At 42.9% G+C, this 18,352-nt stretch overlaps 1 protein-coding gene across 1 annotated transcript in view; it reads right to left on the reverse strand.

The window, feature by feature from the left end:
- Positions 1–9,921: 9,921 nt before the first annotated feature.
- The window catches only part of LOC126412743 (protein farnesyltransferase/geranylgeranyltransferase type-1 subunit alpha), a 78,791-nt gene continuing 70,360 nt past the window's right edge, over positions 9,922–18,352 (reverse strand). Inside the window, exon 7 of the mRNA XM_050082481.1 lies at positions 9,922–10,461. Within this exon, the coding sequence (XP_049938438.1) occupies positions 10,327–10,461 (135 nt within the window). The 3' untranslated portion in view covers positions 9,922–10,326. The remainder of the gene's footprint in view (positions 10,462–18,352) is intronic.

Consider the following 18,352-nt stretch of genomic DNA (forward strand, 5'->3'; position numbering starts at 1 on the left):
TCTTCACGCAGTATCATATCTCCCATTTCATCTTCATCTACATCCTCTTCCATTTCCATAATATTGTCCTCAAGTGCATCGCCCTTGTATAGACCCTCTATATACTCCTTCCACCTTTCTGCTTTCCCTTCTTTGCTTAGAACTGGGTTTCCATCTGATCTCTTGATATTCATACAAGTGGTTCTCTTTTCTCCAAAGGTCTCTTTAATTTTCCTGTAGGCAGTATCTGTCTTACCCCTAGTGAGATAAGCCTCTACATCCTTACATTTGTCCTCTAGCCATCCCTGCTTAGCCATTTTGCACTTCCTGTTGATCTCATTTTTGAGACGTTTGCATTCCTTTTTGCATGCTTCAGTTACTGCATTTTTATATTTTCCCCTTTCATCAATTAAATTAAATATTTCTTCTGTTACCCAAGGATTTCTGCTGGCCCTCATCTTTTTACCTACTTTCCTCTGTGCTGCCTTCACTACTTCATCCCTCAAAGCTCCCCTTTCTTCTTCTACTGTATTTCTTTCCCCCATTCCTATCAATTGTTCCCTTATGCTCTCCCTGAAACTCTGTACAACCTCTGGTTTAGTCAGTTTATCCAGGTCCCATCTCCTTCAATTCCCACCTCTTTGTAGTTTCTTCTGTTTTAATCTATAGTTCATAACCATTAGATTGTGGTCAGAGTCCACATCTGCCCTTGGAAATGTCTCACAATTTAAAACCTGGTTCCTAAATCTCTGTCTTGACATTATATAATCTACACTACTGGCCATTAAAATTGCTACACCAAGAAGAAATGCAGATGATACACGGGTATTCATTGGACAAATACATTCCACTAGAACTGACATGTGATTACATTTTCATGCAATTTGGGTGCATAGACCCTGAGAAATCAGTACCCATAACAACCACCTCTGGTCGTAATAACGGCCTTGATATGCCCAGGCATTGAGTCAAACAGAGCTCGGATGGCGTGTCAAGGTACAGCTGCCCATGCAGCTTCAACATGATTCCACAGTTCATCAAGAGTAGTGACTGGCGTATTGTGATGAGCCAGTTGCTCGGCCACCATTGACCAGACATTTTCAATTGGTGAGATATCTGGAGAATGTGCTGGACAAGGCAGTAGTCGAACATTTTCTGTATCCAGAAAGGCCCGTACAGGACCTGCAACATGCGGTTGTGCATTATCCTGCTGAAATGTAGAGTTTTGCAGGGCTCGAATGAAGGGTAGAGCCACGGGTCGTAACACATCTAAACGTAACGTCCACTGTTCAAAGTGCTGTCAATGTGAACAAGAGGTGACCGAGACAAGTAACCAATGCCAACCCATACCATCACGCCAGGTGATACGCCAGTATGGCAATGACGAATACACGCTTCCAAAGTGCGTTCACAGCGATGTCACCAAACACAGATGCGACCATCATGATGCTGTAAACAGAACCTGGATTCATCCGAAAAAATGACGTTTTGCCATTCGTGCACCCAGGTTCATCGTTGAGTACACCATCGCAGGCGCTCCTGCCTGTGATGCAGCGTCAAGGGTAACCGCAGCCATGGTCTCCGAGCTGATAGTCCATGCTGCTGCAAATGTCATCGAACTGTTTGTGCAGATGGTGGTTGTCTTGCAAACGTCCCCATCTGTTGACTCAGGTATCGAGACGTGGCTGCACGATCCATTACAGCCATGCGGATAAGATGCCCGTCATCTCAACTACTAGTGATACGAGGCCGTTGGGATCCAGCATGACGTTCCGTATTACCCTCCTAAACCCACTGATTCCACATTCTGCTAACAGTAATTGGATCTCGACCAACGCAAGCAGCAATGTCACGATACAATAAACCGCAATCGCTACAGGCTACAATCCGACCTACAACGAAGTCGGAAACGTGATGGTACGCATTTCTCTGTCAAATGCTGGTTGTGTATGAGAAATCAGTTGGAAACTTTCCTGTCATCACATTGTAGGTGTCACCACCGGCGCCAACCTTGTGTGAATGCTCTGAAAAGCTAATCATTTGCGTATCACAGCATCTTCTTCCTGTTGGTTAAATTTCGCGTCTGTAGCACGTCATCTTTGTGGTGTAGCAATTTCAATGGCCAGAAGTGTATCTGATCCCTTCTAGTATCTCCAGGGTTCTTCCATGCATACAACCTTCTTTCATGATTCTTGAACCAAGTGTTATCTATGATGAAGTTATGCTCTGTGCAAAATTCTACCAGGCGGCTTCCTCTTTCATTTCTTACCCCCAATCCATATTCACCTACTACGTTTCTTCCTCTTCCTTTTCCTACTATCAAATTCCAGTCACCCATGACTATTAAATTTTCATCTCCCTTCACTACCTGAATAATTTCTTTTATCTCATCATACATTTCATCAATTTCTTTCTCATCTGCAGAGCTGGTTGGCATATAAACTTGTACTACTGTAGTAGGTGCGGGCTTCGTGTCTATCTTTGCCACAATAATGTGTTCACTGTGCTGTTTGTAGTAGCTTACCTGCACTCCTATTTTTTTATTCATTATTAAACCTACTCCTGCATTACCCCTATTTGATTTTGTATTTATAACCCTGACCAAAAAGTCTTGTTCCTCCTGCCACTGAACTTCACTAATTCCCAGTATATTTAACTTTAATCTATCCATTTCCCTTTTTAAATTTTCTAACCTACCTGCCCGATTAAGGTATCTGACATTCCATGCTCTGATCCGTAGAACGCCAGTTTTCTTTCTCCTGATAACGATGTCCTCTTGAGTAGTCCCCACCTGGAGATCCGAATGGGGACTATTTTAACTCCGGAATATTTTATCCAAGAGGACGCCATCATCATTTAACCATACAGTAAAGCTGCACGCCCTTGGGAAAAATTACGGCTGTAGTTTCCCCTTGCTTTCAGCCATTCGCAGTACCAGCACAGCAAGGCCGTTTTGGTTAGTGCTACAAGGCCACAGATCAGTCAATCATCCAGACTGTTGTCCCTGCAACTACTGAAAAGGCTGCTGCCCCTCTTCAGGAACCACACGTTTGTCTGCCCTCTCAAGAGATACCCCTCCCCTGTGGTTGCACCTACGGTATGGCTATCTGTATTGCTGAGGCACGCAAGCCTTCCCAACAATGACGAGGTCCATGGTTCATTGGGGGTGGAGGGGAGGGGGGGGGGGCGGCCTCCTTCTCTAGGGTGCTGCAAACTAACATAAAAACAAAAAAATTAACATCTCCTTCCACAAAGAAGATTTTGGACTTGATGTAGAATAACACTGTTTTGATTCATGTCATGGGAAGAATGTGTGTGATGGGACCAAGGGTATAACAAAGCGAACTGTAACAAAAGCTAGGCTGCAATGGACCTATGAGAACCAGACCTATAAATGTTTAAATTCTGTCAAGAGTAAGTAAAATGCAAGCACACACAAGACCTCTACAAGTCTCATAACAGTTTCACTTGTATGTTCACTGCAACAACCCTGATAGTGAACTTCACCAATGTGGAAAACTTTTACTGCTAACACTTCATAATAAAGACATAGTAGCTAGCAATTTCGATTAACAGTGGTGGATTGTCAAAGTTGATAATACTGATTGTCAAACCAAGAAGTTTATGTTACATTTTATCACCCACTTGGACCATGGACCTCATTTAAAAAAGTTGAGAGGGATAAAGGTCAGATTGCAGTTAAAAATGTAATGAAGAAGCTGTCCCCCCTGAAATTTACAACAGTGATTGTAGAATTTTTAACCTAATGCCCAAACTGAGTGAAGAAGTTTCTCAGCTGTTCAATGAGCAGTGTAGTAAAAACAAATTAGACAAGAATATGATAACATAATTAGTTGGTTCATTTTCAACAAAAAATAACAAGTAAGCATAGATAAGCTTAAATTATATAACTGATATACAAGGTGATCAATCATTCATGCAACCGCCAGGCAGGAAATTTTTTCCCCTGCCAGTGGCAAGCCGGTACCAGCACTGGTGGGCAGTATATTTCCCCTCCACTGCGAGGTTTTTTTTGTTTAGAAATTTTGTGCAGGTATCCTATGTTTGTTAAGCAGAACAAAGCAGTATATTGAGTGAAAATGTTTCAACTGAAACGGGAAATACATGTGTGACTCATACGTGTGTACAGAATCCACGTGTGCAGTAAGCAGATTACTTTGAGAGGAATTTCCTGATTCTGTTTTCCAATTGGCATATGACTGATCAATTGGTCAATAAATTTTGTGAAATGGGAAGTGTTATTGAAGGAAACACAGACAACCACTTACAGTACTCACAGAGAAAACTCTTCATAACACTGGACATGCTTTGGAAAGGTCTCCTAGAAATTCAGTTCAACATCTTTCTCAGCAAATGGGAATTTCCTGTGAGCCACAGGACCAGCTATAAATTACCAATGGTAAATGGTACAATCCTATAAAATAACTGCAGTGCATGAACTTAAATCGGGTGGTCCTGCAAAGAGGTTACTGTTTCATGAGTGGATTTTGAATAGGGTGCATGATGGAGAAATTAATTCATAAAATAACCATTATTGGAGCTCTGAAAAGCCTAACATATCAACATCACACACAAAGCACTCCTGCAACAGCAAAAAATAGGAGTGTGGCATTGGTGATGAGATAATAATAGGTCCTATTCTTTTCCAGGAAAGCGAGAGATGTAAGGAACACATTTGGTGGCCTGTTTTTGCCAGTTGACTGTGAGAGACCATACTTTGTGACCTTTCAGCATGACTCTGAGAGGGCACTACAGCCACCTTCTCATTACAGGAAATTCATGACTTGTTTCAAGGTAATAACATATGACCCCTGGTTTCCCCGATTTAACCTCCTGAAATTTTTCTGAGGGGGCATTAAAAGAGAAACTGTACAAGTGGAATCCACACACTTTAGATGAACTAAAACAATAAATTTTTGTCAAGAAATTGCTGCCATTTCTCAGAGGGAACAACAAAGTGCAACGAGCAATTTTCTAAGCAGGTATCAGAAATGCTTGAACAATAAAGGGAGGCAGTTCCAGCACCCCTTGCTTTGTATAGATGCTTAATTTACTTTTTTTTTACGTTTTTATGTCATGTGTGTTAGAAATAACCTACATGATAAACTGTACTACATTTACTGCAGATCTGTCAACCACACTATGGACACGGCGGCCACATGCCACAAAATCAGTACCATTAACAGTTGATCACCCTGTACTTTATTCCAACAATGGAAAATCCAGGATGATATTATGAATAGGGAAGTTGCTACTCACCATATAGCAGAGCTCCTGAGTCGAAGATAGGTACAACAAAAAGACTGTCACAAATAAAACTTTGGGCCAGTAGGGCCTTCATCAACAATAGACACCCCCCCCCCCCCCACACACACACACACACATGCAGAAACCAAACACACGACTGCAGTCTCAGGCAACTGAAACCACACTGCGAGCAGCAGCACCCCTGCATGATGGGAGTGGCAACTGGGTGGGGGTTAGGAGGAGACTGGGACGGGGAGGGGAAGGGAGGGATAGTATGGTAGGGGTGGCAGACAGTGAAGTGCTGCTGGTTAGATGGAAGGCAGGGCAGAGGTGGGCAGGGACAGCAGGCAGGAAACAGTGGAAAAGGAGAGAAGTAAACAGACTGGGTTTGATGGTGGAATGACGGCTGTGTAGTGCTGGAATGGGGGCAGGGAAGGGGCTGAATGGGCGAGGACAGTTACTAACGAAAGCTGAGCCCAGGAGGGTTGCGGGAACATAGGATATGTTGTAGGGTAAGTTCCCACCCACACAATTCAGAAAAGCTGCTGTTGGCAGGAAGGATCCATATGGCACAGGCTGCAAAGCAGACATTGAAATGAAGGATGTCATGTTTGGCAGTATGCTCAGCAACAGGGTGGTCCACTTGTTTCTTGGCCACAGTTTGTCGGTGGCCGTTCATGTGGACAGGCAGCTTGTTGGTTGTCATGCCCACATAGAATGCAGCACAGTGGTTGCAGCTTAGCTGTGGATCACATGATTGGTTTCACAGGTGCCCTGCCTTTGACTGGGATAGGTGATGTTTGTGATCAGACTGGAGTAGGTGGTGGGGGGGAGGATGTATGGGACAGGTCTTGCATCTAGGTCTATTACAGGGGTATGAGCCATGAGGTAAGGGGTCGAAGCAGGGGTTGTGTAAGGATGGACGAGTATATTGTGTAGGTTTGGTGGACGGCGGAATACCACTGTGGGAGGGGTGGGAAGGATAGTGGGCAGGACATTTCTCGAGTTAGTCGAAACCCTGGCAGAGAATGTAATTCAGTTGCTCCAGCCCTTGGTGGTGCTGAGTTACGAGGGGAATGTTTCTCTGTGGCCTTACGGTGGGACTTTGGGTGGTGGTGGGAGACTGGAAAGATAAGGCACGGGACATTTGTTTTTGTACAAGGTTGGGAGGATAATTACAGTCTGTGAAGGCTTCAGTGAGACCCTCAGTAATATCAAGAGGGACCGCTCATACTGCAGATGCGACAAACATGGTTGGCTAGGCTATACGGAAGGCTCTTCTTGGTATGGAAAGGGTGGCAGCTGTCGAAGTGGAGGTGTTGCTGGTGGTTAGTAGGTTTGACATGGATGGAGGTACTGATATAGCCATCTCTGAGGTGTAGGTCAACATCTAGGAAGGTGGCTTGTTGGGATGAGTAGGACCAGGTGAAGCAAATGGGGGAGAAATTGTTGAGGTTCTGGAGGAATGTGGATAGGGTGTCCTCACTCTCAATCCAGATCGCAAAGATGTCATCAACGAATCTGAACCATGTGAGGGGTTTAGGATTCTGGATTTTTCAGGAAGGATTCCTCTAGATGGCCCATGAATAGGTTGGCAAAGGATGGTGCCATGCAGGTGCCCATAGCCATACCCCAGATTTGTTTGTAGGTAATGCCTTAAAAGGAGAAGTAATTGTGGCTGAGGATATAATTGGTTATAGCAACTTGGGAGGAGGTTGCTGGTTTGGAATTCGTCAGGCATTGGGAAAGGTAGTGTTCAATAGCGGCAAGGCCATGGGCATTAGGAATGTTAGTGTAAAGGGAGGTGGCATCGATATGAGCAGGGCACCGTGTGGTAAAGGGAAAGGAACTGTGGAGAGTGGGTGGAGGAAATGGTTGGTATCCTTTATATGGAGGGTAGGTTCCAGGTAATAGGTTGAAGCTGTTGGTCTACGAGAGAAGAGATTCTCTCAGTGGGGGCGCAGTAACCGGCCACAGGTGCGTCCTGGGTGGTTAGGTTTATGGACTTAAGGAAGTGTGTAGAAGGCAGGAGTGTGAGGAGTGGTAGGGGTAGTAGAGAGATGGACTCCAGGGAGAGGTTCTGGGATGGGCCTAGGATTTGAGTAGTGATGAGATCCTAATGGATTTCTGGAATGGGGTCACTGTGGTAAGGTTTGTAGGTGGAAGTATCTGACAGCTAGCGGAGTCCTTCGGCTGGCTAATCCTTGCGGTTCAAAACAGTGGTGGAGCCTTTGTCCGCATGTAGGATTATAAGGTTAGGATCAGTTTTTAGATGGCAGATTGTGGTTCTTTCTGTGGATATAAAGTTAGTTTGCATGTTAAGGGATTCGGGGAATGATGGTGAGGCAAGGTTCGAGATTAGGAAGTTCTGGAAAGTTAACAGGGTGTGATTTGGGGGCAGTGGGGTTGAAACCAGTCAAGTGATCTACAAGCTAAGCTACAACCACTGTGCTGCATTCTATGTGGCATGACAACCAACAAGCTGTCTGTCCAAATGAGTGGCCACACACAGACTGTGGCCATGAAACAAGTGGACCATCTTGTTGCTGAGCACGCTGTCAAACATGACATCCCTCATTTCAATGACTGCTTCATAGCCTGTGCCATATGGATCCTTCCCACCAACAGCAGATTTTCTTAATTGCACAGGTGGGAACTTCCCCTGCAATACACCCTACATTCCCGTAACCCTCCTGGGCTCAACTTTTTTTAGTCACTGTCCTTACCCATCCAGCCCCTTCCCTGTTCCCACTCCAGCACTACACAACCGTCATTCCACCATCACACCTAGTTTGTTTACTTCTCTCCTTTTTGGCTATTTCTCCCTGCTCCCCCTCCCCACCTCTCCCCTGCCCTCCATCTAAACAGCAGCACTTCACTGTCCACCACCCCTACCATACTATCCCTTCCCCTCCCCACCCCAGCCTCCTCCTTTGTCTATTGTTGACAAAGGCCTTACTAGCTGAAAGCTTTATTTCTGACAGTCTTTTTATTGTGCCTATCTGTGACTCAGTATCTTTGCTATATGGTGAGTAGCAACTTTTTTTTTCATAATATTGTACTTTACTGCATTAGACTAGATATCGCAAATGTTAAAAATGTGTTTTTGACTCATATCTGTAAGTTTTTTCCCTACCTTCCAACTGATTCTCTAAGTTGAAATTTATACTGAAGTTTGAGATCATAAAAGTCATATTAAGTGTGTAATTTTCAGATTTTCATCTAGTCCCCTAACCTAGATACTGCACGCCAAAAAATGAAAAAATTCAAAAAATCCGTTTTAAGTGTAAGCTTCTCACCACTTACACTCAATAAAAAGTAACAATACTATACAGCATAACAGCATAAAAAATATTAAGGCTGATAAATTACTCCGTCTTCAGAGAACTACTATTCAAAAATTGAGGGTCTTTTTTTTTATTTTTGACCAATAACTTTGAGATATCAAAAATATATTAAGGAATGTATTTTGCTAGGTGATAATGGTTTTAATTTGTTGGCCAGAATGTGCTGAACTAAATGCTTTTTATTTTAAAGACCTATTACATCCCATTACTGAATAATTAAAAAACTACAGATGGTTGCACATGCAAAAAAATGTGGCCTGAAACAAAAATGGCCACTGTTACTAAGTGATAATAGAAAATTTTTAAATATTTTTGAGTTCGCTAAACATTAGAGAATTCACCCAGGAAGTATCATATTTTTCTAATATGGTGAAGTAATCTTTTTTTTCCCCTTGGAGCAACTGGTATGGAATGACTCTAGAGTCTTTTGCTGATTATAGTCACTAACTCCATAACTAATGGAAAGTGAAAGTAAATTAAAACTTATAAGACTTTTAGTGCGACCACATTCATATTTGATACTACTACTCTGCAAGATGCCAGTATCATTTCAGTTCCTTCATACTCCTCTTTGGCCATACCACGTATTATTCTTGTAATATCATACACACTGTTTAATAATTACTGCTCACCACAAAAGAGTAGCAAATAAAGTGCAGTGTTTTCCTGGCTACACTGTTGAAATACATTCTTTTCTCACAATAAAGTCGTGTATCAAGAACTGATCTCTTAAGTGAACAGTTTAAGTGTTATCAGTCACATTGTTATATCCAAAGTTTAAAAAAATAATGACAAAATACACAACGGTAACCACGTGCAAGAAAATTTATAAGGATACTTACTCAACTTGTGTAGCACATTCATTACTGCACAGCACACTGATGGTTCTTAACAGAGTGTCAAATCGCAAATGTGGCATTTGATGTTGTGGCATCACAAAGTATGCCCATTATAAACTTTCATGATAAAGGACACTGCATTCTTTCCTACACCACCAGGGCAACTGATTCAATGTTTTGACATAACAAAGAACACAAAAATTAAACTTGTCAATACATGTACATCAAAATTGCCTTTTTCTTGTAGGTACATTAGTGGTTCTGGCATAAGAGGGATACTACAGTTCACAAGCTAAAAATGGTTTTTTTTTTTTTTTTTTTTTTTTTTTTTTTTTTTTTTTTTTTTTTTTTTTTAGTGGGGGGGGGGGGGGTGTTACATATTTATATGTAATAGGAGATAGAATCTATTAAACATTTGTACAGCCATAAGTAACATAAGGATTTTTATGTATTATATGTCACTAAATGATTATAATAAATCACAGAGATTCAAATAAGTTTACTGTTGATATCTGTTTATTGTATACAGTCTTTGTACAGTGTTAATCGCATAAGAAAGCAAAAGATGTGCTAAGCTATTTATCTTAAGTGGAAAGCAGTAAGTTCTTTCAACACTCATATACAAGTTGTAAAAATAAAGTAACTTTAAGAATGTACAGTAATATACATAAGTGTATCACAGAAAAATACTGCAAGTTATATGTTTTATACAACTTTGTAGTTACCTCAGATGATAAAAGTGATTACAAAAGAAACACTGATTCATATATTAGTCTGCAAATATATGGATGGTCCTGCAGGTTCTTAAATAAACTGAATTCATTTAGAGTGCCATTTAAAAGTAACAGCATTTGTACAGAGCCCAGGAGATAGGTAAAATCTTGTTAATAAAATTAAATGGTATCACCTCCTCCTCTTGTATCACTGCTAAGATTATTGGCTGAAGCTTTACTGGCAAGTACTCTTGCAATATATTTCCAATAAGCAACACGGATGACATCGTGTTCTTTAGCTAGGGCATCACACAACTGAAAACAAAATCCATATTCAAATTAAAAACATAAGAAAATCATACATAGTAAACTGGGATATACCTTTTAATTCATGGTCTGAAGAGCAGGAAGTCTACCTGCCAGAGTTGTAGTATGAATACTGACAAATAAATACTGGGTAATTTTAAAATCCAGGTTCATTTGAAAAAAACTGTTACAAATAAATGGCCAAGAACAGATAACAGATAATATTATTAAATTCTCAAAGCTTTTTTAGAATGTTTATAAATGTTCTGTGTATCCACCCTTCATCAAATTGCACACATCTAACTAGCAGCCCAATTCTACCCATACTAGAGCCAGCATAAGAGGAGTGAAGGTGAGAACGGCTGTTGTGATGCGGAATCAGACGTTTTTGAGATTTTGTGGGAGAGTTGGAACAAAAATTTTATCCTTGAAGTAATCACACAAAAAAAAGGTCACAAGGTGGAAAGAACAACAATCTTTCCCCAAGGATAAAAAGAGGCCTTGTCACTGAAACTTAATTTGCTTGGGAAGTTGTCATTCTCAAGACGGTTCTGCATGCCAATGCAAAACACTAGACAGTGCAGTTCCTCATCATGGCTTACGGCTTGCATGAACAGCAATTCATACAGTTTCACTCACCATCGCTTATGAAGGATTTTCCACATTGTTCGCTGACGGATGTTGAGTTTTGCACTAGCTCGATACATAGATTTTGTGGAACTTCACAATATCATCTCCCTCACATGGTCCACTGTCTGTTCTGTAACACCCTGTTGGTTCGAACATTTTGCACCACACAACCATCCATCCTCCTCAAATGCATTGTACTACTTTACAATGTTGTTGTAAACTGCTGCTGTCTTGTAAAAACTCCCCATGGAAAGCTCTTTGCACACTCACTATCAACTGGCAAAAGTCAAATTCTAGCATTCAAAATGCTCTCTCCGGCTGGATAACCACCATTTTCAGCCACTATGGCTGGTGGCGCCTCTGTGGGCAGTCTTCCAAATTAAAAATAAATAACACTCTGAGAGTTTGTACATTATGTTTAGCCATTTACCTACACTGATATTTTAAAACGTTTTATGTTCAACTCCCGGTATTTTTCCTGTGAGGGGACTGGAACATTATGCAGTAAGACTCGTGGTGCCAACTGAGGAGCTGCTTGTAGAAGTAGTGGCTCCAAGGTTTGAAAGTTGATAACAGCCGGCAGAGTGGTGTGCTGACCACATGTCCCTTAAGACTGCATCCACATGAAGCCATGTTGGTGGATGATGAGACACCAGCTGATCTACATTGAATGGTTTTCAGGGCCTGATCACAGAGTTTAGTTTTTTAGTTTTAATTCATGGACTTTATAATTACCCTGTAGACTGAAGTACAATTATAGTTTTCCAGTCTCAGTGGTAGTGTCCAGAGCTGGAGGACAATAAAAAACACAAATGGTGAAACTTAATTATGAAGCACATTTATTTTGTGTAACAGAAAATATTCAGTTATATCAAAGGAAAATTCAACTGAGAAAATTAATAACTTCTGAGACACAATGGCTGGCCAGTACTTAATTTCAGGAGGCAGAATGTTTAGTATTGGGAACAGAGACACACAATAGTGAATGTGGTGATGCTATCATAGCTTTTAGACCCATTGATTCCTTCTAAGGGAAGAGAGGGGCATTGGTTGTGGAAGGTTGGAAAGGAAGGGCAAGTAGCTCAGGAACCCAGGATGAGAGGGACCCAATTGTAGTGAGGACGTGGGTAGATAAAGATAAAGGGTGAGGTGTTGGAAAGTATATCAGAGATAGTACAATGGTCACCACTGCACCAGCTTCTGTCCAGAGAGAAGTGGAGATACAATAGGAAGACAAGAGAGGTATAGTGCAATTAAGAACTGAACCACACAACACAGAGCAGGGAGGGGAGAGAGGGGCATGAAATTATTTGCAGTTTTCACTTCTCTTTCCTCAATCTATCTTTGCTTTTTACTCTGTTCTCAAATTTTCTGGGCTGCTGCTGACACAGTGCTTACTAATGTACCATCCCTGATCTATCTTCTATAACGCCTTCCCAATGCCAAGTTGCCATTTGGGTGTGAACATAGGTGGGTAGGTGTCAACAAATGGATTGCACACGAGAAATGGTCACTCGAGTATGTGTCAGAGAGAATGAACCACTCGAGACGATGTGCAAGCTGGGCAGTGCACAACCCCAAAACGGATGGTGCACACTACAGTCACCGAGCAGCAGAAAGGGGTGAGGTAGCTGCCCAATAAGCTGGAGAAAGTCTGCCCTGGTAATACTGAATGATGAAGGGATGTAAACATTACAAAGGGAAAAGGTCAAGTGAGGAAGGAAAAGGGAACTGCAACAGCTTGTAGGCAGATAGTCAGGGAGATGGGTTGACTATGAACGGGCATCCCATATGAGCAGCATGTCTCCCTCATGAGATGGAATGCCGAACTCAGAGGGAAGGTCAAAATGGACCAGGAGGAAACACGAGAGCTCAAAGTGGTTGTGAGGACAATTTTTTCCTGAAGGCAGAGAACAAGTGGACACTGCTACGCTAAGAGCAGCCATAAATGCTCTATGTTGGATCAAAGACCACAATTCGGATCCTGCTCCCTGTGGTCTACAGGAGCATCGCCATTTTTCTGCTATCAGCCTGTGAAGTACAGTGCAGCAAAACATTCTGTACTGCACACCAGTGACACAGAGGTTGGCCGGGCGAAGGTATCACATGGTGACACAGTCAAAGAGGATCTTCAAGTCGGCGAATGAGGAGACCATTTGCCTTTGTTTGACTCCTTTGAGCCTTTCTGGTTTGCAGAGGAAGATTCAGATATTGGTTGCCTGGAGGGATGTAGGAAACCTTCATGAGAGTATTCCTTCTGTCCTTTCTGGCCTGCCAATTGTATAGCTGGTGACTTCACCCTGAGAGGTGACAGTTTGGTGGCATGTTGCACAGCTGAAGGAGGAGACAGGGACACTACCATGACATTGGATGATTTCACAACCTCAAAGCTGAATGTGAGGTTGCACGTATGCGTGGCCATGTCCTTCATGGAGTGAGAGGTAGCAAGAACAGTACTGTAGGTACCAGATTATAGACACAGAGTTCCCGACTAGCCAACAACTTGCGAGCGACCGAGTAAGGCACTTTTTCCTTCACCCAAAACTCCTGGATAGCCCACTCATTGAGACACACAGGGCAATTGCAGGAGGAGGTGGCATGGTTACCACTGCAGCTGATACAATGGGGACGAGGATGTGCATCCCTACCACAGGTTACACATGGGGCTCAGTGTCGACAAGACGTTCTAGTGTGATTGGAATGATGACACTGGTAGCAGCACACCGGGTTCGGAATGTACAGTGGGACTGTGATAATTTCATAGTGTATTTTGATCTTGGACAGAAGCACCACTCTATCAAAGGTGAGAAGTAGAGTGCGGGTGGCCACTAATGAAGAAGCTATCTCTTTCATCACCCGGTGGATGGCAATGACACCCTCATCAGAGAGGTAAGATTGGATTTCTGCCTGTGTTAGACCATCAAGCGGCCTACTGTAAATAACACAAAGGGAAGAATTCAGAGTTACATGGGCCTCGACACAAACAGGATAGTCGTGGAAGAGTGAAGCTGCAAGCACTTGTTGTGCTTGAGAATCAGAAGTAGTCTCCAAAAGCAAAGTACCATTGTATAAACGAGAGCAGGATTCAAAGGGCCTGCAATTGTATCAACACCTTTCAGAATAACAAGTGGATTTACCATAGCGAACGACTGACCATCTTCAGTACAGGAAAACACGAGGAACCACTGTGCAGCTGGGAGAGTCTTTGAATTGATAGCCTCATTCCATTCATGTTTTGTAGCCACTGACTGTGAAGATGATTGGCTCAATACAAGAAAGTCCTCCATAATTGCCAGCATCTCCAATTGCACGCTCCTTCAAAAGGGGGCACATCTGCCTTAGGTGATTGTTCACACCTCAGGTCACACCTCCCGAACACCTGACAGAGGGATCAATCAGCAATTTGGGAAGGTAGCAGCTAAGGCAGTCACCCCTCCCATGGCCTGGCCTGTACCATGGAATATGTGCGAGCCGGAGCTGGGAATTATACATTACCCAGTCACCTGTTATGCGTCAGATGCATGGGTTACCGTTCAGGAGTGCACAGGGAGGGAGAAGAAGAAAAAGACGAAAGAGGAACCTCAAATACCAAAGCAGAGGAAGGATAGGAAAAGATGAACGAAGAAAGAAAAATGGATCGTATAAACAGTGATGAGACTGTTCCGATTGTTTGTTTGTTTGTTTTGCTTTAGGGCACAAAAACAACTGGGGTCATACAGGCCCAAGTCAAAACTATAGAACACAAAGACAGAGAGGCATTAAAAAATGACTATACGTCAATCCCAACTGACATAATAGAAGACAGCTAAAAACAGGGATGTGGAGAAACAGCTCTACAAAAGACACCATACAGAAATGGAGGTCCAAAACCAAAAATTAAATGGCCTTCACAATATTGCTTTGACGGATAAACAGTAGAATGCGATTGACAGCTCACGAGTCATTTGCTAAAACGGCCAGTAGCTCAGACGGAGGAAGGGCCAAGAGGAAGTCCTCCAAGGCACTGGGAGAGGATTAATTATGCAGAGCTTATTCCCATGAAGGGAGGGCCAATGCCGATGCCAAAGGGACACCACCTCCTGACAGACGACAACACGGAGATCACTGGAGGGAATACAGGAACTAATGGGCTGAGGTATGAAGACCGCAACATTGGAAGCAGCGTTGTCAGCCTTGTTTCCTGGCACACGTACATGACCGGGGACTCACATAAACATCACAGTGGCTCCACCTAACAGTGACCAAGTGACAGTTTTCCTGGGCCTGTTGCACTAAGGGATGGGCGGTGTACAGTGCAAGTAGTCTTTGAAGGGCACTGAGAGAGTCTGAGCAGAGGGCACAATTGAAATGTCTGTGTCACCAGATGTACTCCATGCCCTGATACAAAGTGAAGAGCTCAGCTGTAAATACTGAGTAGTGTGCCAGAAGCCGATATTGAAAGATGTGGGTGTTAATGACGAAGGCACAACCTACACCACCGTCAGTCCAAGAGCCATCAGTGTACACAAAATGTACTATAACGAAGTTCCATGCAAAGATCATGAAACTGAAGGCAATAGAGTGAGGCTGGAGTAGTATCCTTAGTAAGCCAATGAAGGCCAAGGGTAACACGGCCCGCTTCATGATGCCAAGGTGATGAACGGTTCACACACACCAGGAAAGTTGCAGGTAGTGTGAAGATAAGCAGCCGTAGAAAGTGCCGAAAATGAACTCCAGGAGGTAACAGAGAAGAAGGACGCATCCAATACTGGCAATCAAAGGAATCACCGAAGAAGGATACACAGGATGGGTGGCCATGCATGGCAGACAAATGGCATGCATACCTGCTGAGGAGAAAGTCACAGCAGTAGGACAGCGGTAGTTCAGCAGTTTCAGCATACAGACTCTCAACCAAGGTAGTTTAAAAGGCGCCACTGGCCAAACGGATGCCACAATGGTGGATAGTGTTGAGACGGCATAAGAGGGACGGACGCACAGACACATAAACAAGGGAGCTGGAGATGCATGGCGAGAGACAGGCCATTACAGGGCTAACTTTTTCATCACCCGACAGACGGCAATGACACCCTGTTCAGAGAGGTAAGATTGGTTTTCTGCCTGTGTCAGACCATCGAGCAGCCTAGTGTAAATAACACCATGGGAAGGATTCAGAGTTGTATGGGCCTCGACACAAACAGGATAGCTGTGGAAGAGCGAAGCTGCAAGCAGTTGTGCTTGAGAATCAGAAGTAGTCTCCAAAAACAAAGTACCATTGTGTGAATGACAGCAGGATTCACAGGGCCAGCAATTGTATCAACACCTTTCAGAATAATAAGTGGATTTAGCATAGCGAAGGACTGACCGTCTTCAGAACGTGAAACCGTGGTACAGCTGGAAGGGTCTCGGAATCGTTAGCCTCATTCCGTTTATGTTTTGTAGACACCGATTGTGAAGATGATTGTCTCATTGCAAGAAAATCCCCCACGATTGCCAGTGTCTCCGATGGCACACTCCTTCCAACTGGGGCCCCCTTCACAATGGGGCGCACCTGTCTTAGGTGACTGTTCACACCTCAAGTCACACCTCCAGAACACCTGACAGAGGGATCAATTGACAACTTGGGAAGGTAGCAGCTCAGACAATCACTCCTCCCTGGGCTTGGTCTGTACCAGGGGGTACATGCGAACCCCATCTGTCAACCCGGGGCCGGGAATTATGCGTTACCCATCACCTGTTACATGTCAGACGCATGGGCTGGCCATCAGGAGCACACAGGGAGGAAGAAGAAAAAGAGGAGCCTCAAATGCCGAAGCAGAGGAACAAGAGGAGAAGGTAAACAAAGAAAGTAAAAGGGAACAAAAGACAATGGTGAGACTGTTCTTATGTCAATGACAGACTATGCGGAACATTCCCAAAAACATCCCAGACACGTTCCCCAAGGGAGGGGTAAAAGAACAGGATAGACATGCAGCATAGTTTAGTTTAGTTTAGTTATGTCATGTTCCATAGATTAGATCATTTTCACAATTACTTTATCGATATGATGTGGAACAAGATAGATTACAAGATATATATACACACATGAATAGTGCTAATATTAATATTACTGAAATTTTTAGTTCTACACATGCAACTACATTTAGAGGTTTTTTTTCTTCACCAGTTCTGAAACAGAAACTTGTCCATGGAATAGAAGGAGTTGTCCACAAGAAATGATTTTAAGCTACATTTAAAACTTGGTCTGCTATCTGCCAGACACTTTAATGTTGTTGGGCAAATGATCAAAGACTTTTGTTGCTGAATAATGTACTCCTTTTTGAGCAACTGACAGCTTCAATAATGGATAGGAAAGGTCATTTTTCCCTCTAGTGTTGTACGTATGAACATCACTGTTCTTCGCGAATTGAGATGGATTATTTATAATGAATTTCATTAGCAAATATATGTACTCTGACGGTGCAGTTAAAATACCTAACTCCTTGAATAGGTGCCTACATGACATCCTTGGGTGGACACCACTAATTATTCTCACTGCTCTCTTTTGCGCAATCAATACTTTATGTCTAAGTGGTGAGTTACCCCAGAAAACTATTCCATAAGACACTATTGAGTGGAAATATGCAAAGAATGTTAGGAGGCTGATCCGTTTATTACCAAGACTAGCGATTAAACGAAGAGCGAAAGAAGCTGAACTTAATTGTTTGAGAAGCTCAGTAATATGCTTCTTCCAGTTCAAGTTTTCATCAATGTGAACACCCAAAAATTTGGAGAAATCTACCCTGTTAACTGAGCCCTGTTCATAAGCAACATCAATTGTTGGTATGACTCTATTCAGTGTACAGAACTGGATATAGTGAGATTTTTCAAAATTAAGGGAGCGTCCATTTTCTGAGAACCACTTAATAATTCTTTGAAAGACATCCTTAACAATATCTTCAGCTGCTTTTTCTGGAATGGGATTTATTATAACACTCATGTCATCTGCAAAAAGTACTCATTCTGCTTGCTGCATGTTAAGTGAGAGGTCATTCACAAGAATAAGGAACAGCAGAGGACCCAAAATTGAACCCTGTGGGACTCCCTTTGTGATGACTCCTCATTCAGGAAGGGAAAAGATGCTGCAAAGGCTGGGGCCCCATGGGAGCCAAGCAAGAACCCGCCAAAGAACGGCGATCCCCTCTGGGGATCTGGCATATGTAATGTTCCTGTCTACCTTTTCGGGTTGGCTTGGATATCACACCAGAAGTTTTTATTTTTTGTTGGAGGGCTGGATATTACGTCTACATCATCT

This window comes from Schistocerca serialis, chromosome 7 (genome assembly GCF_023864345.2).
Source record: "Schistocerca serialis cubense isolate TAMUIC-IGC-003099 chromosome 7, iqSchSeri2.2, whole genome shotgun sequence".
In the NCBI taxonomy this organism is placed as follows: Eukaryota; Metazoa; Arthropoda; class Insecta; order Orthoptera; family Acrididae; genus Schistocerca; species Schistocerca serialis.